Source organism: Strongylocentrotus purpuratus, unplaced genomic scaffold (assembly GCF_000002235.5).
Source record: "Strongylocentrotus purpuratus isolate Spur 01 unplaced genomic scaffold, Spur_5.0 spur5_scaffold_1, whole genome shotgun sequence".
Lineage (NCBI taxonomy): Eukaryota > Metazoa > Echinodermata > Echinoidea > Camarodonta > Strongylocentrotidae > Strongylocentrotus > Strongylocentrotus purpuratus.
The window spans coordinates 45,500,733-45,523,606 of NW_022145594.1; the positions used below are offsets into that span (position 1 = coordinate 45,500,733).

The 22,874-nt window shown below is 36.5% G+C and overlaps 2 protein-coding genes across 7 annotated transcripts in view; both read right to left on the minus strand.

The window, feature by feature from the left end:
• Nucleotides 1-22,874, minus strand: part of LOC100890602 (E3 ubiquitin-protein ligase CBL-B-B) — a 36,366-nt gene that overhangs the window by 12,093 nt on the left and 1,399 nt on the right. For 5 of the 6 annotated variants that reach the window (XR_004062782.1, XM_030978312.1, XM_030978309.1 and 2 more), the window contains exons 2-8: nucleotides 10,759-11,037; nucleotides 7,990-8,127; nucleotides 7,276-7,495; nucleotides 3,745-3,765; nucleotides 1,938-1,976; nucleotides 1,634-1,762; nucleotides 792-1,122 (exon numbers count right to left, since the gene is read on the minus strand). Coding sequence is in view for 5 of the 6 variants with exons in the window: in XM_030978312.1 (XP_030834172.1) it covers nucleotides 792-1,122; nucleotides 1,634-1,762; nucleotides 1,938-1,976; nucleotides 3,745-3,765; nucleotides 7,276-7,495; nucleotides 7,990-8,127; nucleotides 10,759-11,037 (1,157 nt within the window). In the remaining variant the exon portion in view is untranslated. Of the gene's footprint in view, nucleotides 1-791; nucleotides 1,123-1,633; nucleotides 1,802-1,937; nucleotides 1,977-3,744; nucleotides 3,766-7,275; nucleotides 7,496-7,989; nucleotides 8,128-10,758; nucleotides 11,038-22,874 lie in introns of all 6 variants that reach the window. The other variant, XM_030978310.1, reaches the window with a different exon arrangement.
• On the minus strand, nucleotides 17,887-21,475 carry LOC115921154. Its single transcript, XM_030978313.1, has 2 exons — nucleotides 20,763-21,475; nucleotides 17,887-20,259 (listed from the first exon to the last, which is right to left on the minus strand). Exons 1-2 carry the CDS (start codon nucleotides 21,067-21,069, stop codon nucleotides 18,107-18,109), a joined length of 2,460 nt encoding a protein of 819 aa, XP_030834173.1. The 5' UTR covers nucleotides 21,070-21,475; the 3' UTR covers nucleotides 17,887-18,106.

Here is a 22,874-nt window from a genome sequence, read left to right on the forward strand (position 1 = left end):
GTTGCCTAAATATTTATTTACTACCCCAATATGCTTTTATTGAATATGCATTTTTTTTAAAGAGTAGGAAATATAAGCGCAGAATAAACATGGAATACCAGGAGAAAGATATGCATGTATAAGGGAGTATTTCTTTCAGAAAAAATATGTGAATGAGAAAATAAAAAGGGATTTCTAGAGCAAAATGCAACATGAGCAAAAGTAGATTGACCTTCAGGGTAACGATGCATTTTCATTCATTAGCAAAAGTGTGTCATAACCGTCCTTTGCTTTTGCTTTTCTTCTTCTTTATTTTTTGGAGGAGGGGGATGTTTTGAACACAATGCAAGAAAGAGCATGAAATGACATGAAATAGATATGCAAGGATTTCAAATGAGAAAAAAAGTTGAAGTGAGGACATGGATGAATTCACAAGTTGCATCGGATTCCTGTAGATTGAAAAATTAAGGTGAACTTTGACCTGAATGGAAACAAAATATGTCATCCTCAATTGATACAATGCAAAGAGGGTATAATTTAGTAATAAATCTGGAATACGGCTACACTAGAATTCTGGGCCCTGTCTTACAAAAAGTTACGATTGATCCAAATCAATCGCAAGTCTTCCAATCAATCGCAGGTTTGCAGTCTCCTGTCTCTTATTACATAGTTGCGCTCTTTGTAAGACAGGGCTCTGGTCTTCCAGTTCTGTATAATCTTCACTTCCATGATGAAATGTCCTTTCAATAGCTACAAGTTTCTATTGAAATGCAGGTTCAATATAGAATTCTGATGTCTGTGAGGATCCTTACCAGTATTTTGATACGACCCCTCCGGGTCATCTTGCTGCCCTTCCTCCGTGCTCCCATCATTCAGGTACCTCCTGGGTGGCAGAAGGGGTGTCGGTGACAAGGGACCGGTCCCGTTGCTCGCACCCCCGTACTGGACCGAGGACCTTGGCGAGATGTTAGGGGAGTGGACTGGGGAGGAGATGGGGGAGGGGCGTGGAGGGAGACCAGGAACGCTTGGTAAGGGGTGCGCCTGGTTCTTCTTTTTAGGGGCGGCGTAGACAGGTTCGTCGGGTACAGGTGGAGTAGGGATGTGGGTGGGTATGGGCGGGGTAGGGGCGTGGTTAGTTGGAAGCTGGGTAGAGAGAACAAATTGAGTCACATGATAATCTCCAAGTGATCAAAGAGAACATACAAATTTAATGAATAATCATAGAATCAAAGAGACACGCATTTACGTCGTAAAATCTTCCAAATTTACCAAGATTTCATTAGTTTTCTTCCGAACTAATTAAATATCTTATTCAAGGGATCAATTGAAAACAAGACAAAATTGCAGGACTTTTCTTCACTTTTCTACAGCATGAAATTAAAACCCATTTCTTTTGACTTGACTATAATACTAACTTTCAACAGGGAAAAATTTCAGATATTTTTTTTTGACTTGACCTGCATCCATTTTATCGTCTCCATCAGTCTTATACTCCTCTTTCTCCTCCTCCCATTTTCTTTTTCCAGACAGACTCGATATCATGAATGCAAACCCTTTACCATTAATTGCCCTCAAAATACCAATAACACAAATTTAAAGTATAATCTATTCACAAATGACAATATTATCTACAATTTATTTTTACTCGACTCACATCAACATCATCATCTCGATCTTTTTTATTTTCTTCCTCTTTTTCTTTTTCCTCCTCTGCTTTCCTGCGAGCGGACTTCATCCGATTGGGGCTGTAGGGGTCGATGATGATTGGTTCTGTTCCTCTGATCTCACAGCGACAGAATGGACAGCCCTGACCATCAGTGTCCTGCGAGTGGATTGAGGATATCAAATTGGCAACACGATGTCATGAACAAGCAAATATGATTTAGTAGTCTTCTAGTCTTCTTTGCAAGAAAGAAGAACGGTATGCATAAGAATTGAATATCAAAGTATCCTCTGATCTCACAGCGACAGAACGGACAGCCCTGACCATCAGTGTCCTGCGTGAGGATGGAGGATTTTAAATTGGCAACACGATGTCATGAACAAGCAAATATGATTTAGAAGTCTTCTTATCAAGAAAGAACTGTATGCATAAAACTTAAATATCACAGTATCATAAATACTAGACACTAGGATTATATCTCAATAATTTAACGAAGCTTTCTAAAAAAAATTATAAATCACTACTTTGTCATGCAGGGTTTCAAATTGGCCATGTGAAACCATGAGCATTAATGTTATGGGGTTGAAATAAGCAAATACCAATGTTGACTGGTCTCCTAGAGGACCCAGAAAGTGCTTAAGGATTTATTATTTCCTATTTCTGGAGACTATGATGACAGTTTCCCCAGGAGCCATTGAGCACCTATTAAAGTCCTAATCGGCAACCTACATGTACAATGCCTGCCTGTGCGGCCTGGGTAAAAAATTAAAAACCCCTTTTTTTTAAAAGGAGTTCAACATGAATGACTATCACGAGGTCCAAACTGGCAAATTCAGCAATGAAACATTTAATCTGGTCAGCAAATGTTAGAGCCACTTAAGATTATTACATACAAAATCAATCTAGTTATGTTTATAATCATTACCTGTATGTACATGTAAAGGTGATGCACATTCCATTTTATGTTGAATTATGAAATCATATGTAATTATACTATATTAATTAAATTACATATAAAACTTAATCATTACAATGATTATCATTATCATTACTATGAACAGTAGCTAAATTTGATAAGCTCATACTAAATACAATGACCAACTACATCTAAAGTCTCTCCAGGAATTAAAATCTTTATGAGTGATCTTTCTACATGTATTTTCCTTTCCTATCATAATAATCCATGTATGGAGTTAGTTAGTGTTTATGTGAATATTTACTATGATTATGAATATCAACAAATTTTAAGTAGCCCATAACAGCCAACTCAGTGGAAAGCGGCTTTACAAGACACCAGGAGAGTGTTTCACAAAGACTAAGATCGACTTTAAGTTGGATTTAAATATGGCAGGTCGTTCATGCCACTGTTTGCTCTCACCGTTTACTGGCATTGGTCCCTCAAGGGACGTACATGTACAAATTTTGGTCACAAATCTACTGCATTTACATTTTTTTGATAATTCATTATTGAAGGAAAAAACATTATCTAAAGATCATAATGGTGAGAGCGAACAGTGGCATGAACGGCCGGCCATTGTTAAGTCCAACTTAAAGTCGATCTTACTCTTTGTGAAACACTCCCCAGATCTTTATGGGCAATCTTTGTACTTTCTGAAGCCTCTCCATGACACATTGTCCTTCTTGAGTAAACAATACTCCAGAACCAGGAAGTAATGCATACTTTTAAGACCATTTGACAATGGCAATTGCAAAGTTCAATTTCAAAATGTATTTACTCACAAAATAGACATCATGTTGCCAATTTGAAACCCATGTAAACATAGTGATTTATCCAGAAAGCTTACTTCAGATATATATCTTTAGCTCCGTTTACTAGACAAGACAGTAGGGCAATTGCAAGGTTCAATTTCAAAATGTATCTACTTGCCAGTTTGAAACACTTAATTACAACAAAAAGTTTTATGTTTTATTCTTTTAAAAGACTTCCTCTCAAATTCATATCTTTACATAGATTACTTACTTTACTATTTTTTTTCTATTTTTCATTCCTGATGTTACGTTTGTTTGTTTAGTAATAAACATTTAACAATATAATATTCCTTAGAAATAGAAAACCTGTAGAATGTGCTTGTTAAACTTACCCTGTTTGAATTAATCCTCATCTGATAAGGTAAAAAAGACAGTGAGAGAGAGAGAGAGAGAGAGAGTGAGAGAAAGTGGGAGAGAGAGAGGGAGAGAGAGAGAGAGGAGAGAAATAATGGGTTACAAAATAAAACATACAAGTAATATTTAATTATACACTGGATATTTGACAAAAAGTATACTATGTATGCATCTCTTCCCTCCCAGAGCTCCTCGATTTCTGTCACCTTCTCTGTCTCCCTCCTTCTCTTTCTCCCTCACATTTCCTTTCTGTTCTACTCCATGCAACTCCTCCCCCTCTCTCTCTCTCTCCCTCTCCCTCTCCCTCTCCCTCTCCCTCTCCCTCTCTCTTTCTCTCTCTCTCTCTCTCTCTCTCTCTCTCTCTCTCTCTCTCTCATTTGTTCTTTTCTCTGTTCTTTCCTCATACCCCTTTTCTGGGAGAGGAGGGGTGAATGTTTCAGAGTACTTTTAAACTCATTTATTCCATGCATTCTGTGCATTATCGAGATTCATTTTTAAATGCCAGTTTTCAAGTTTACATGTCAGTTTAGTTACTGCTATTATTGTTATTATTATTATTGTTATCATTATTGTTGTATTTTCTTCGTATCCTTGACTGTATTCATATATTGTTTATGTTGTTTGTATATATATATATATATATATATATATATATATTTAAATCAGACAATAAATTATATAGAATCTTGAATATTTTGATTGAGGGATACATTTACACAATCAAGTTTCTACTTACACAAATATTCAAAGCTTTCAAGAATATGCTCCCATACAGTATAGTATATGAACTAGAATGTCAATGGGAAAAGCTCAAGTACATTTTTCTCTGAAAAAGGTACTTAATAATCAGTTAAAAGTCATCATCATCATTAAAATGCCTTACATGTATATTGCATTGAGAGTGTTCGACCATATTTTACAACGCAGTTCTAAGTGAACATATTCATTATTCAATTACAACATTCATAATTAAATATTATACACTTAATTTAATAAATTTAATTATAAAATGATCCTGAGCAATTTATTTCCTGAACATGTGACTTTCTAACCAATGACTGTCACTTTATTAAGGAACAAACTTTCACTATCACATGTGTGGTTGACCGCAAACTATGGGATATCCACATTTGGCATGATCATTAAAAAACATCTTTTTGTTCGTAAATAAATTGAAATTAAATAAACAATGGGAAAGTACATGTATATACTACAAACTATTATTCCCTTCATTATTTATTATCCATACCCTTCCTATAACATGTATAACATGCACAGTGCCATTGGGGCTTCCTGCATACATGTAGACGTGTACTGGTATATATCGTTAATTATCTATCACTTTCTGTTCGGAGGCACAAGTTTTGTTTTCAATTTCGGTATGGATGAGAAATGATGATGAAGTGCTTCTGATATGTACTTGATCCCAACAAGTAATTGGGAGAATAGTTGTGATGCTTAAAGGGAAAAGACACCCTTTGAAAAAAATCAAGTTGATTTGAATAAAAACATACCGTAAATAATACAGAATTGAAAGTAAAATCAAGAAAGTTACAAATTTTTGACACTTTAAAGATCTCTACACAAATTGGCAACTTAAGTTATACTTTACGAGCACCTCTCCATTTGTTTGCAATGCATCATTTTAGATATCAAAAACCTCAAGTAGAAACAGATCAGTTACAGATTAAAAGTCATGGATTAAAAAAGTTGTAATCATTAAAAAAACAAATTGGTAAATGTGGATATACTGTATGATGAGGCCACCAAGTATACATGATCCCTTATCATAAAATGGGTTATAGAATGTAGCCAATGAGAAGCGTCGAAATGGGTCACGTGTGCGTGCATTCATTTTTACCATAAAGCCTCGGTCACAAATGCCATTACAAACTGCTACGAAAGCCGTACAAACGATTTTCAAACAATGGAAATTCGGGAAGACAATGGAAAAACAGGGAGATTCGTACGAAATTATCGTTCGTACGAACATTTGTGACCATAGCATAACCTAGACCAGCCATCATACTTGTAGTGCTGCATTTGAATATTTGCATTGGTACGGTGAGGTGAAGATAAAAATTAAATGGGCAAGATTCTTGACTACCATAACAGGAATGTCACAATGATTATGGACAAGTTTCGACCTGGGTAGTGATTCGTTTACAGTAATCCTCCCGATTTTTTTTTTGCGATGTCATTTATTTTACGTAAACATAGCTTTGCACTATGCAATCACATTATTATCGCATCAGATTCTGCATGCGTGTGTACTATGATATTTATGACTAGGGCATGACGTATAGCTTTCTTTTGAGCCAATCAAATGCAACGCTAGACTGGCTGGGTTAGGTTTTAAAAATTCATGCATGGGGAGTGCATTTTGGTGATAGCTACCATCAATTTCTCAACTTTAAACTTATATTGTACTCGGATTGTACATGACAGTATGTTTTAGTATGTTTTTGTTCTGTTCTTTTTGTTCTTGTTTCTTTTTTTCCTGTATGTGTGTGTGTGTTTAGGGTAGGCTTTCATTTAAGGAATCCCTCCTTTCTGCCTATCCTAAATATTCTCATGAATTACCATTGTTATTTGTTATCACTATTTTGTTTTTTATCATTCCATTCTGTATTTGTATGTTTTAAATGTTTTTATGAAGAGTGTTGAATAAAACTTTGAATTGAATTGAATTGTAGACCCATCTTATAAAACAAATAATAAATGTTTGCAAGTGCCTTAGTGCTATGCATTAATGCACTCACAAATATGTATTATTTGGTTGAACTATGAAGCGTTTAACTTCCTACCAGTAGTCAACATGCTTTACTGGATAGAGTCCAATAAAAGCACTTTTTGTTGGCAGACTATGTGACGCTTCTCCCTTTAAAGTTTGAGTACCAATTGTTGGGTAATGAATACTGAAAGCAAGTATGTTCATCATCATTAGGCAAGCATGTCACATACTGCGGGCCAGAAGGGTGTTAACTCTGTGTTAAGTGATACAGATCAATACCCTTCTGGCTCTCAGCCGTCTGTGTAATGTACTGGTTGCTCTTCAAACTTCACACTTTGGAATGACATGGTATGAACTTGACTTTGAAATACAGTTCAATAATTCCATTAAATCTTTCTGTAAGTATAAAATAAGCTCAAGAAAGACAGAACCCATTTATAATAATATGAATATAAATTTTCTGTTCAATAACTTCCATTTCATGTTAAAAGATAAAAGAGGCTGAATAAAAAGCTCAGGAAAGACACCATATTATGACTGCAAGAAAAGCATATTGACTCCTTTTTATCCTACTGTCTCTCCCTTCCCCCCAAAAAAATGAATAATAATAATAATAATAAATATAATCAGTATTACACGTTTCTTTGTTTGTTTTTGTTTTGTTTTTGTCCCAAGCCCTCTCCCACATCTTAAAACAGGGCATTTTTTTCAGCAAAGAATTCTTTAAACGCCTAAATGCTGTAACTTCCTTTCCGTAATCCGCAAAGACATTTACCTGCCAGGCAGAAAGACACTGTGAGCAGAGCAGATGCCCGCAGGGTTCCAGCTTGATGTCTTTGTCGTTCTCTGTGCAGATCTTACAGAGCTGGAAGCTGGATCCAATCTCGCAGTAGAGCTCATACTGGTCTGCTGTCACGTGGATCAGTTCTTCTGGAGGTTTGGTAAGTACCGACGTTAGGTCTGGGTTGTCCTCGCAGCCATCAGGGTACAGATAGCTAGAAAAGAAAGCAGATACATTTTTTAAAATTTCTAACATATATGAGTTCTTCTGGAGGTTTGGTGAGTACCGACGTTAGGCCGGGTTGTTCAGGGTACAGAAAGCAGATATATTTTGGTGAAATAGAAGCCTAATCTACAGTTTGGGAGGGTAAATCAAGAGTTGTAAGGCAACAAATCCCCTATACATACACGATAGGATGTCTTCTGAATTACATTTATCTAGGACACATAATCTTTCATCATTCAATCTTAGAGTAGATCTTTGTTTATTCTTCAGGAGTTTTTGCCGATAACTTAAACTTCTGTTCTAGTTGGCTAAAAAGTTAGCTACATAACCAGGGACGTGGCTATGCTCATTACAGCAGACAACATGAAGTACATGAAGCCCCCCCCCCCCCCCCCCTCCCTAAAGTCCGCAAGTTAGCCTACTCTTTCAAAGAGAATTATATGAAAGTTGGGATCAGGACATTTTGAATACAGGGATACTTACAATCCTTCCCTGTTACCATCGATGAGGGCCTGACAGAGAGACTTGTTTTGTGGAATGGTTTGTAGGATTGTCTTGTCCTGGGTGACGTAGCCGATGGCCCACTGGCCTAGCCGGGTGCAGCTCAGGCGGAATATGTAGCTAAGAAGATGAAGAGAATGGAACCACAATTGATTTTTAGTAAAATGTAATGTTTGATCTTCTTGGTAATTTAAGTAATGTTAATTCATTTAGTTATGTTAGTAATATTTTGTTTTCTTGGTAATTTAAGTAATGTTAATTCCATTAGTAATATTAATTTTTTTTAAAGTAATCTTGATTTGTGAACAGTGCTTTGAAACTTTTGTGTCACAAGCGCTATATAAATTGTTTGTATTATTATTATTATTATTTGATTTGATCTTTGATTTTTCCTTACAGACATTCAAGTAAGCAAAGAAAGTCTGATACTCTGAAAAGTTTCTGGACATAACCCTATACAGGTATATCATGAAATAAAGAGTGAGCCTAAAACACTCAAATGTAGCTCTCTAGGTACAGGTTGTAAGGCATAAAACCGCAATTATGACAGCAGTGAAATCAAACTTGGCTACAACTGGCTCTAAAGTGGGCATGTACAGGTACAGTATATTAAACCCACGAGCCCCCCGCCCCATATATTTGGAAATTGCTGCTGTGATTTGGTTTGGGGCATGCGATAGATTTGGAAATCATGAATAATTTTTAAATTATCAATATAAATCAGTCACACAAAGCTCACATAAACATGTACACCTTCAAAAGATCCCTCAAAACTTTTTAATTTAATTTTTTTATTTATTTATGTTTTATTGATCATTAGATCCCTCAAACTTTACTTTTCCCCCAGTGATCTATGTGATCTGCTTTCTGTGAGACTGTACATTTTCGTCCTTATTTCATATTTGTTTTTGTAAAAGCACTATGGTACTTATTTTTGTTAGCGCTCCTAAATATTTGATAGTATTATCATTATCATTTACACTTCATCATGTACTGCATAATGTGAAAATACTGTATGTTGCACCAGATACATGTACATGACACTGTAAATTACATCCAGACGTCAAGTTGCCCATTAAATGTATATTTAGACTCAGAAAACACTTGTCTTGTCATTTTTATTTCTTTCTCCAAGTGGAGTGCTCCACATAATAGGAGGTTCAGTTAAAATTAGATTTCAAGCCCCTCGAACAGGAAAAGAATTGATGAATGATGTGAATGAGTTGCGTATGTGTAGCTACATGTACTGTGTAACAGTTGATTCCTCAGATCAGTGCATTTCCTCTTCAACAATTTAAAGGGAAATGTTTCTTTAAATGCCAGGTATCCTTTGTAAAACACCATATTAATTCAGAAACGTTTGGATTGTGCACACATGCACATTATGTAATCCTCTTATGTCAATCTACATGATATATTTGAAGAAGCTATATGAAGAAGACATATGTTCAATAATTTCTTTTAAACCCCCCCCCCCCCCCCCCCAAGGAAAAAAAATGTCAGATTCTCCAAACTCCTCTCTCTCTCTCTCTCTCTCTCTCATAATACTTGGTAAACGAATCCTAATCACAGATATTTGATGCTTAATTTTTAGTTTTAAATCCAACAATTTTTTTTCTTAAGATCAAAAGTTTAAAACATTTATCCCCCCCCCCCCCAACCAAAAACTGCCCCTCTTTTGCTTTGTCGACTTTGCAAAATATTTAAGGACATCTGTCAAAGTAAACAACTCTGATACAAATGGAAAATCAAGGAACATCACCAATCTGTGATGTGGGTGATACAGAGAAGGCAAACAAAAAGGCGTTTCCAACAAGTGTCATTGCTCTGTCATGCGGATTGTACACCAGACATATTAATTTCTTTTCCTTGTTATTCATACAAGTATGAACTTGTGAGTTAATGACTGCAAATTTTACAACATCTTGTATAAATATGAACACGATATATGCAACTATAAGATCCATATTTACATAAATAATAAAGTGCATTTCAGACCCGAAACGTAGTCAGAATATCTTTTAAAGAGGGAAGGAAATAAGTGTTGTTTGATGTGCTTTCACAAAGTCAATACTGGTACCTACATGTACCAGTACTGTATATTGGCTATGCAGGGTACTTACCGACTATTATTTTGCATTAATTTATTAAGACTATGAATACTGTGTATGAATATATTGCTCTTATTTTGTTTTCCTGCAAATACAGCTCTCTTCAAAACACAAACCCAGAGTATATTATTGTTATCGTACAAACAATCCATTCTCACTCTCTTCATCAGCTCGAGATTGCCAAATAGCCCGCTATTTCTGATTTGGGAAATAATCCCGAAGTTACAAATCGCGTCTTCATCAGCTCGAGATTCGACCTCAAAACTTGAAACTCGACCTTGAGAAATTAGCTCAAGATATTTTGCTCAGCGTTCGCGCATAGTGCGAGTCTTCGGGCTGGTGAAGATGCACTGGACAAATAGCGGGATATTTTGCAAACTATCCCCAGATATCTTGGGATGATTATCCTGACCAAATATCTTGCTAATTGCAACTTCGGGCTGATGAAGACGCAAACTAACTGGATAATTTGCGATCGGGATAGTTGAAATAGCTGGATATTTAGCAATCTCAAGCTGATGAAGACAGGCCTACTTATTAAACTTTTGATGTACTAATGTTTTTTTCAACACTCCCATGAACATTGAGTGTTTATGATTTCCCATCCCTCCCGCTCCTATCAACTTTTGTCTCGACTCACCTCCCTGGCTTGCTAATGTACTGTTCCAATCTGTTCTTGACCTCATCATAGGTCATGAAGGACATGTATCCCCTGTGGTTGACCGCTAGACAGTTCCAATTGCGGAGTAGGGTAGACCAGGGTTGAAACAGGCGGGTGAAGACATCAAACTCAAAGTTGGAGATGTAGTCGTTGCGGGTGAGGTCGATGGTGGTCTTCAGGGCGAAGGTTTCCATCGAAGAGCGGACTTGGTGGACCTCTGTCAGGGCCTGACGGAAGATCTTCCATGACACGATGGTTCTAAAAGAAATGGTAAAATGAGAACAGTGAACGATTTAACTCTGTATAAAGCTAAAAAAAAGAACTATGGTAATTCATGAGTTCCTCATTCTACTACATATAAAATCTTAAAAGGTGAGATATACCGGTAGTCAATGCAGGCAAGGGCGATGATGGTCTTCAGAGCGAAAGTTTCCATCTAGAGGAGCAAACTTGGTACAGTAGACCTCTACCAGGGCCTGACGGAAGATCTCTCATGATATAATGGTTCAGAGAACAGTGAAAATGTATAAAAGAATACATGAGAGCAGGCGTTGTGGCGTGCGCCTGTAATCCAGCTAACAATGGAAGTTACAAACTGATTCAGCCGAGGACGCAGGTTCAATACTGAGTCACGTCTTTCGGATGGTGACGCTAAAGGTCGGTCCACAGACGTAAATAATCATATCTGATTGATTCACGTCTGTAACACACAGACACACACATACTGTACATGTATGCAATTTAAATGTACACTGTAGCTCTGAAGAGGTCTTGAAGAATTCTAGTAAATGAAATCGAAACTTTACTCTAGGATTCTCTTTTAAAAAGTGAAGGTCTCCAGGTTGGAGCTGACTTGGTGGACCTACATATAATAAGAGCCTGCCAGAAGGTCTTCGTTGACAAGATGGTACTATTAAGAAAAGTGAGAAAAAAAAGTATGGGAGGATGACATGACGTTTTGTTAACTATTAAAGTAAGATTTTCTGGAGTTGATTACCATCTTTCTTTTCAGCTTTGCCAGCAGCACTTTTTAATCTTCTGGCTCGCTGAGGATTTTTTTTCAAGAACTCAATCGCTTTCTGCTCCCCCACATATTTACATGTACCTGTACATACTACATGTGTGCAGGGCTCTGATCAAGGGCACAAAAGTGTTACATATGAGGTGAATTTTAAAAGTCAATTATAGACTGTGGCAACATTATTTTTGTAATCTGCAAACATTATGCAACATACATGTACATGTATAGCTAAAAAATCAGACCTTAACAAATTGCCGTTAAGTGGCAATCAGTAGCTAAATATCACATCATCAAAAATGTTACGTACATAACTCGGTGTCCACTTCATGCTGATATTTCTCTTATAATTTAAATTTTGGTCAACAAAGTACATGAGATGTTAAAACATACCCTAAACAAAACTTAAAACCATTGCCATATCAACTTTTTTCAATTTAGTTATTAGAATTTGGCCAAAACAAATATGGACACCGAGTTATGTACAGTACATCTTATTCTCTAGATGCTTTCTCTTTGCCTTATTGTCAGATATGGTTTTGCATTAGTCTAATATCGACTTCAATTGAAGGAATGATGTGTTTCCTGAATGAAACATAATTTGCAATGTGTAAATAGTTTGCAAACTACTATTTCAGGACTGAAATGTAAGATTTCTGTACTTAATCGTACATAACTGTGGACACCAAAAGTAAGTAGTTTTACATTCAAATTATAACTTCTTATTCCTTAAATTCAATAAATGTTTGTTTAAATGAAAATGCAGAAGGGTGCAATTCATGCTGACAGAAATAAATTGATTCATTTATGATAATTTATTTCAAATTGTGATTGGTAGTAACGTACATAACTCGGTGTCTTTTCATAACGGTGTCTTAGTTATGTACATGACATGAAAAAGCTCAAACTGCAACATTTTGTAATATTCTTCTCACCAAATCAGACGTGTGTATGTCTTATACATTGTTTACTACCTTACCATAACAAATAACTAAATATAGGTGGTCTTATTGAAGAAAAAAAAACATGGTGTACGTACATAACTCGTCACGTACATAACTCGGTGTCCATTCATTGTTGATTAAATCACACATACAAGTTAAAATGGGGAATCCAATGTTATCAGTGCTCTTCATTCACCTATATACACCATTGCATTATCATTTTGAAAGAATACAATAAGTTTTTGTATAGATTCTGTTGCATGGTATGTTCATAACTGCAGGACACCAAACATTTTCCATTTTCAGAAATCTGAATATTTTTAAAACCATGACCCAGAATGAAATGATCTGATTAGAAATCAAAGATAAAGTGAAACTAAACATTATAACATTGCAAGCTTGTAAATAAATCAATTATTTATACACCATTCTTCAGTTAGTAAGATTTGAAATTTGCAGGACACCACAGTTACATGTATGTACATATCACAAAAATTGTATCACGTGTAAATGGAATAAGAAAGTAAAATAATAGGAATTAACTCAACAGAAATGTTAATTATTACATAGATTCTACATCAAGATTTAAAAAGATCACAAGTTTTGCATCCCATTAGTAAAAATATGGTATCCAATTAGTGCATGTTTTGAATGTAACGTTAAAAGTGCTGAAAATAGGCCTCTTTTCATCATAAAATTGCTCTAAAATCTTTAATTTGAACTCAATGAAGCTGAAAACTTGTTTGGAGCTTCCCCCAATGGTACTTTCTAATATAAAAATGCTAATTTGTGTCTGGGTCTCATGGTTTTGGATAATTGAACAATTTCCCAGTGTTCAATCTACATTTTTGTAAGTGTACCCTTGATCTGAGCCATGCACATACTTTGCAGTACGTCAAAGACAACAAATCTCTAGATGTAAAAAATTATGTGTGTGCTTGTAAAATGGCGCCTGGCTGGAATAATCCCCAGGGAGCGGAGCGAATGCACTATCATGTTCAGATTAGCAATTGAATCCAATGACCAGGGTAATAATATTAAAAATCAAAAGCACTTAGAGATGTAATAAAAACTTAAAAGCGCTATACAAATATGACCATTATCATTAATGAGTCATATTACCAATAATACTTAAAAGTTCATGTCATAAGGAAGGCATCCACATACACTGTACAGATACGCCTACATGTACATGTATGATAGTTTCACATCATTACTGTATCAAACAATACAGTTACTGTTTCTTAGTCTGTTGACTCATGGAAAGCAAGAAGGGCATTATAAATCCTTTTAGAACACAATTTATTTTTCAGGGGTAAACTGATCACACATTTTTCTTCAAATTGGCAACAACGATATTTGTCTTTGATCGCTATGTAAATGTGTATGCAATGTCTCTGAAAATGATACACACGGTCAGGAATATCATCTTTAAAAAATTTAATTACATGGCCAGATCGAAAAACAATGATTTTTAATCTCACAAAGTGTTCTTAATTTCAGGATTTTAAAACTTATTTTCCTTTTGAAACTTCCTGGTATCAAATGCAACATAGTCATGAAACAAAAATGATAGCAGTGTATGCATAAAATGTAACCCTTTCTACTTGTGGATCTTGTATATTTGTATAGGGCTATGAATCATAACGTACATGTATGAGCTAAACCAAAACAAGTGGAATAATTGTTGCGAAAGGGTTAAATCAAACAGTATAAAGAAGCTTAACTCCCTTCTTGTTCTCAGCAGATGACATGCCCTCTTGTCGAACTCATTGATTAATCATACAAGTTCCCTAATCATCAAAGTTCCTGATTTATTAAAGTTCACCCATGTAGACATAAGAAAAACTAGCACACGGAGTGTTCTTCCACCTCCCAAACTCTACATGTACAATGTACATGTATAGATGGATCCGGTATTGGTGTTTACTTTGAGCTTTTGGAATCATCAATAAGAGGAATTTAGAAAGCAAATAACACTTAATCTTGCTGAAAGTCATATTTACTGTATGTACAATGCACAGAACTTTTCAGAGCTCTGTTTCTTATCACATTTCTGGTATGAGTTCATTTGAAGAACAATCAGTACGTATCGCGAAGAAGAAGAGGGAGAAGAAGAAGAAGAAGAGGGAGGAGAAGAAGAAGAAGAGGGAGAAGAAGGAGAAGATGAAGAAGAAGAAGAAGAAGAAGAAGAAGAAGAAGAAGAAGAAGAAGAAGAAGAAGAAGAAGAAGAAGAAGAAGAAGAAGAAGTAGGAGGAGGAGAAGAAGAAGAAGAAGAAGAAGAAGTAGAAGAATTAGGAGGAAGAGGAGAAGGAGAATAACAAAATGGAGATTGGAGAGCAAGGAGAAGAAGAAGGAGAAGAAGAAGAAGAAGAAGAAGAAGAAGAAGAAGAAGAAGAAGAAGAAACAATAAATAGAAGCAGTAGGAGTAAGAGGAGAAGAGAAGAGCAAAAAGAAGGAGAAGGAGAAGTAGTAGAAAAAGAAGACAAAGCAACTGAAGAAGAATAAAAAGAAGAAGAAGAAGATGATCATGATGATCATGATAATGAATAAGCAGAAGGAGGAGAAGAAGAAGCAGAAGAAAAACTTGATTCTTTCTTTTTGGGGGGCCCAGTGACAAGTCATTTCATTTACCTGTTGTTTATGAATTGAACTACAATACTTGGAATCCAGTGTGCATGCATAACTTGTTGCTCTGTCAGACAAGCCTCAACAAGGCTTTCAGGTTGTCAAAAACAAATATAGTTTTGAAAGTATTCCTTGCATTTGAATACATGTACGTTAGTATCATCATAACTAAACCAACCTTCTCTTTAAAGATAAAGTTGAGTTCTGCAAAGTGCGATTGCATTGTGAAAGAAACAGTGTGGAATCGATCAGAAAAGGTTGATCATCTATAAGTATTGGTGTGTACTGCAAGGTTCTGGAATTATCAAAATGATAAGAAATTTGGCCCAGTCTTGGTGAAGTTACAATCACTGTACACATAAAGATCAGATGTATATGGGACTACACAAACATGTGGCATAAAAATCTGTCCCGATTTGTATGCTGTTACATGCCATATTTAGAATATTAAGGCATTTGAAGAACCATGCTTTTCAGGGAACAATTTTAATTTGATGTTCATTCCACAATTGCATACTGGTAATAACAATTATAACGCTCACAAATTATTTGTTCACTTCTTCCCAGAACTCAACCTTCTCTTTAACTAGGAGAGTAAACAGACCAGTAGCTGTGTACACTGTATACATGTATGTACTGACGTCAGGTGAAACGCTCAATAGAGCTTTTCACAGTTGATTGCTCATTCATTGTCCATAGCATTCACAATAACCCTATTTCACAAGTTCATCTCAAAACAGATCACCGCACTTGAGCAAATACACAGGATTACAAACACACTGTACATGTCATGCACATGTAGATCACACGCAGTACATGCACATTAATACTTTACTTTTCATGTACAGTACATCAGGCATGTCGCTGTCAGCCCAGGAGTCTCAGTCATTCTGTAAAGCATGCATGACCACAGGTTTTCCACACACCCCCTGAACAAGAGCTTGTTCTGAAGCCAAAATAAACCCTAAATGAGGATTTTGCGTGGTTTTTCCCCCGAATTCACACCCTAAACAGGTACAAAAGTGTACTCCTGTTAAAACAAGTATTGTAAAATTGTAACCCCTTGAGCATTTTGAAGTGTGATATGGATTACCATTTAAGTTGTTGACAATTTAAAAATCAAATTGCGCTTCTGATGTAAAATTCACGCTGTTGAATTATCTACATTAAATAGAGAAGCAATAAAATCGACCTGTCCACTTCCCGACCAGCTTTCAATTCAGAGTCTGGATCTAGAAAGATACCCCTAAACACGTACAGCAGGATTTGGAAAAAGAGGTAAATGGATGTTTTTAACCCCTTAACGCGGCACCGAGCAGACCGCGTCCAATCTAAAAAACACCCCCTTTCTATGCGTTTCCTTGGTCACGCATGCTTAGGCCTACAGTATGTAGGCCTATATTTGACTGAGACCCCTGGGACTGTACGCCTTAATTTCTGTGAGCACTACATTACTGAAAGAAATGCTAACACAATAACCTGATTTTACAAGTTCATTTCTGAACAGATCTATCATTGCACTTGAGCAAATACCCAGGATAACCAACACACTGTACAGCAAGAAAATCACATACATGTACATAATAATAATAATAATAATAATAACAACATTTACAAATGTATGATACGCACATATCCACCCCAAAAGATGCTCAAGGCGCCTAACAAAGTAAGTACATTAAACTTAAGAGAACGAAAATAATTTAACATAATTAAATATAATTCAACAACGTTAATTACATCAGATTGTGAAATACACTACGTCTTAACAGACGGTTATCAATGTTTTTTGGAACAAATTTTGATTGGCTGACATTTTGATTGAATGGGGTAGGGAGTTCCATAACCGGGGTGCAGCAGCTGTTAAAGCTCTGTCTCCCCAACTCCTCTTTGTTCTGAATTGTATTAAATTTTTTGAATTAGAGGAACGAAGACCTGCATGAGAACTTGTACAGTACATGAATGAACGCTGAGCAGAATCTTAGCCTAATGTACCATTGCGCTACATTTACAGTACGATATGTCAATGTAAGAAATGATTCTTGTTGGCTATTCCTTTTTTATCATAAGAAACATACTGTATGTTTATTGCCAAAAGATTTGTAACATCAAACCATTCTAATATATGTTGTATTCTTCAACGGTTTCATAATTTCTGTTATTAAATGTCAGCCCTCCCACAAGCTTTTTCAATAGTATCTATACAATACATTTACATGTAGGCAGGGCTGCACAATCATATTTTTGGAAGGGGTCTGGATTAAACTCTTTAGAGTCTTTATGTACAAGCCTTAACTAAAAGTCTTGACATTTTGGGGGTCTGGACCTAGATCAGGGATGTGAGTGCAGCAAACTAAAAAAAGAGGAGATTTGCAAAGCGTAGCGAGCAGACTCATACCCAATGGCTGGGGGTCCAGGAACAAAGCCCCTAATGGGGGTCGAGGGGGCAAAGCCCCCCGAAACCAGAGGTTTTTGCATTTTAAAATGTAGAGAAAACACTATTTCATAGGGGTAAGATTATAATTTTACAATGTTTTAAACATTTAATTTTCCATATTATTTACAATATACATAATAGAGTACATAGAGCATCATTTACTAAATTTCTTCACCATTCCATATGATACCAAATCCAGAAACATCTTCTATTATGGTCTACAATAAAAAATGATTAACGTACCTAAAGTTAAGTATTTGATGCTCTAAGTATTTCTCATTTGCTAGTTCTTTACTCCAGTCATTTTTTTTTCAGTACTTTTTTGCTACTAGAAGGTAGTTCATGCATTTCAGATTTCCTTTTCTCCACTTTCTTCATCAGTTTATGTGTGTGCTCCACCCGTGCCTTGTCAGCATCTTCAATTGCTTTCTCCTTAGTTTGTTTCTTTGAAGGACAAGCAGACTTTCTGGGTACAGTTTGTGACATTCCAGACTTGTGTTCCTTTTCCTGTACATATGACTTGTATGCTGATCTCATATTCTTGCAGAGTTTGGGATTTACCTGATCTTTCAGGTAATTTTTTCTTCTGAAATATCTGATTCCTGATTTTCCACTTGCTGTTAACTCATACTTCACTGTTTGTATGGATGAAAATGTTTCAATGTGCAAGTTGGGCCTTTCAGTGTTTAGAACATTCCCCATTATACTGAAAGATGACTCCACCTGTGGTCCATGAAAGCAACTAACCAGTGCCAGTGCCACTCTTGTCATAACTGGATATTTCTCTCGTAATGAACTCCAGAATATGTCTATTCTCTCTTCTGTATTAACAATTTCTTTGTCTGTATTATACTGCCTTGCTTCCTTCTCATATTCATGAGTTTGCACATCTTTCAGAGCAAATGCCACTAATTGTGGTAGCTGGAGTAAGCGCTGGAGTGTGATTGTGTGGCCTCTACATGCTGGATCAATAGCTGAAGCACACCTCAGCAGTTTGTTGTTCACTGGCATCTTTCTCTGTAAGGTTTGACCACATTTCAGATATGCAGTCTTTAGCTTGTTCACTAGTTCACTTGCAGCAGGTCCCTGTAAATTCTCCTTGATGTACCTGACGAGGAACACCGCATTGTCAGGTAGTATGTTCTCCTCACTCACATTTACTTTATGCAAGGCTTGTGTGTTCAAGATTTCAGGTTTAATGAAACATACAAGAAAGTCCTTCAGTAAATCCTGCTGTTTGTCATTGAGTTTGTGGACAAGTGGTGTCACAGACTGAAAATACAGGACATACTTCTTGAGCATAGGAAGAATGGAGGTGTAAATGTGGAGAAGTACTTTGGTTTTACTCGGGGTATGGAACAGCTTCTTCACAATCCTCTTCTTACGGTCTTTTCCAGCCTGGGTCATTGTTTTTGTCTTATTTGACATTTTAGACTGATGTTTACAGATTTCCTTCTTTACTGATTCACTGATTGAATGTTTTTGATACATGCTATCAACAACTGGGAGATAAGTTGAACTGTCTGATCCAGACAAAAAGGGATAGTAAAAAAGTATCAGAGCATCTAGCAATCGAGATGTATCTACACAAACATCGTATACAGAAAGCCACCTATGGGGCACATATCGCTCTGGAATTGTTGCTTTGATGCCCAGTGCATCACAGATGAAACGCAAGACCTCTTTTTGGTCACTGGACCACTTGAAATCAGTATAGATGTCATTGAGAAGTCCCTCGATGTAGTTATCAAATCCATGGCAGAAGGCTTTTGCAGCATTATGTGCGTGGTGGCATGAGTCTCCATCTATGTCAAGCAACTGAGGAGCTTTCTTACTTCTAATGCGTGTTTCAAGTCCACTTTTTGAACCGCGCATGACGGCACAAGAGTCCATCAAAATAGAAACCAAGTTCTCCCATTTAAGGGAATACTTATCAAATAGAGCTACTAAATGATTGTACAGAGTCTCGCTGTTTACGGTCACTACTTTAAAAGATGACAGATGTTTTGTGACTACTTTGTTCTCCTTCTCTGAAAAATAACTGACTAGGACAGTTACAACGCGTTGATTTGTCTCACTTGTGCATTCATCAATATTCAGTGAGAAGTGAGAGGATTTCAAATCCTCAATGAGTTCTTCATGAAATGTTTTTGATAATCCATGGGTCATCTTATACGAAGCTGTAGTTCTGTCCATTGATAAATTTTCGAGCACTTGTTTATCTTTGGCAAGTTCTTGGTTAAGATGAATAAGATCATTCACGATTGAAAATGGCAGGGAATGTTCAGCTGTAAACGCAAGTATGGTTGCTTCTGCATATGCCTGTCTGTCGGGCAATGACACATTTGGCTCAGAGAGTCCACCTTTCAACTGTTGTTCATGCTTATCCAATTGTTTTTTGAACATGGGGTGAATTCCATATGTTGATGTAGTAGTCATTGGTTGTTTTTGACCTACAAGACAAACAAAAAAAAAATATATAAATAAATGAATAAATACAAAAAAGGCAAACTCATGAACAAGGTTACATTCATATACATGCACCTGCCCAAGTATCACTGTACTCACCCCAAATTCTTTGAAAATAAGTATGTTCTGTACGAAATAATGCATGACAATATATGCCAACATTTATATGTAGAAATGAACAAATCAAATTCCTGCCCACACACACACACACACACCCATCACATGAAAATTTGGGCAGCATAACACCCCCCTAGGCACTGGCCAGCAAAATCACTGATGCCATTCAAATGACATGATTTGACACATGTAACTTGAATGTACCAGTCTTATTAATAAAACTTTCCAGTATAATTATAAAAATGCATAGGCCTACAGCACAAACAAACAACAACAAAAAACACACACACACACAAGAAAACAATTTGATCAGTTAAAGGATTTTGAGGGGTCCGCGATTCTAATTTCTAAAATACAATTGTAAACTCACCTGGAAGTAAAGTATTTGCTGCTCTCAGTTTCAAAACTTTTTGGTGTGCAACAGAGTCCAAATGATCAGTCAATGAAACTCGTCCACGAGAACCATATTTGCACTCCTTATCACACACTACGCACACGGCGTAGCCAGCTTTTTTTACAAGACGGAAAGAGTGAGAAAGTTTTTGATCTTTGTGCGTGAAGTCCATCCAAGACCATTTCCATGGATTTTTAACCAGTGGATCCCGCTTATCTTCCTCCAATGATTCCGAGTCCAATTTCGTTCCTCGCTCAATAAAATTCCGATCTCGAGTTGCCATGTTGTCTCATATTTCACAGATTTTCTTTGAAAGTAATACATATTTCCAAAAGAGAACGCCGATTCTGATTGAAATATCGTAACAAAAATCAATAGCACACTGCACGAAGACATGTGAATCAATGCAAACACCGTACCGTAGATAGTATAGCGATCGAAATGCACGGTACGCCCGGCGCACGCGGCGCGCTGAGCTAGCAATACTCGATGCAGGCGCTGTACTATCTTTGAAGCAGGCGCGCGCGCGCGCTTTTGCTTTTGTATTAGTCTCGCATTCGCAGACCCTTAAAGTAATAAGTTGTCTTGGGGCAAAACGCGGATTTTTTCAATGGAGAAAATAAAAACGCGACGGGGCGATCTAAAAACGCGGAAATTCGCGGAAACGCGGAACTCTCACATCCCTGCTAGATTTTGATGCCCAAGTGCCCAGATGTCCTGGGCGCCAGTCAGTGACAAGCCCTAATGTAGACCTGGGCCCCGTCCTACAAAGAGTTATGATTGATCCAAATCAATCGCAAGTCTTTGAAATTGAATCAATCGCAAGTTTGCAGTCTCCTCCTATCTCTTACATGTCATGTAGTTGCAATTGATATCAATCGCAAATAAGTTGTGATTGATATCAACTCTTTGTAAGACAGGGCCCTTAGCCCCTTATCTCCATAATGTACTAGTAGCACACGCCATACAGTGTAGGTCTACAATAATACAAGCATTTCGACAGCATCTACATGTACGTATTAGTACTAAATAATTATCTGAAAAGACTGCACTCCCTAATCTCTACATGTACATGTACAGAAGCTTTGGGGATTTCCCAGTTTCATTGCGGATAGAGTTCATTACTATACTGTATATTAGTTTTTACTTCTTCTTCTTCTTCTCTGCCGGGCGTTGGTTGTATTCTTGTACTGGCTATCCATGTAGGATATACATGTACATGTATGTGGCCCTATACAGTTTACCTGCGTAAAGATTTGTATAAAACTTTGCAAAGTACATGTACAATGTACATGTAGTTTATAATTTACTTTTTCAACCAGTTGGTAGTGATCTACATGTACCTCTTATCATTACGTTAATGCCTATTCAAGCTTTCTAATGAGTTTGAGGTACTGGTATGTACACGTGTTATTGTTATCATTGTATAACCTACATGCTGCACTTATACATGTACCTTGAAGGATCCGGGCTAACTCGGACCAGGGGACAACTCGGCCCAGCTGCAAAAACGGTCATTTTTTGTCATTTTACCCTAATTCTAACCCTCACTCTAACCCTAACTCTAACCCTAATCCTAACCCTAATCCTAACCCTAACCCTAAACCTAACCCTAAACCTAACCCTAAACCTAAACATGCAAAAAATGACCGTTTTTACAGCTGGGCCGAGTTCCATACCAAAGCTTCTGGAAGAAAGCCGTCTCCAGCTACATGTATGACAATGCATACAATCTTGTAATTACATACTGTATATATATATAGTGGGAAAAGTGTGCCTTTAACTTTCTTTTAAATAACAAAATAATACTGTTTCTGAGAATTTTACAAGTCTATTGTCATTTATAGCGCTACAGAAATTAGATCTACACTGTACGGTAGGCCCTACTGTGAATTTCCATATCATTATTTCTTTTACATTACGAAGCATATGAACATGTAAGCTTATTAAAATAAATTTGAATATTTATTCTTCTTCACTATAATTACATGCCACCAGGGAATCGATTTGACAGTTTTCATTAAGATTTTTTAAACAAATTTTCTGGAATATCCTTTTCTGTCCTTTTATGACGATAAAAAATCCAAC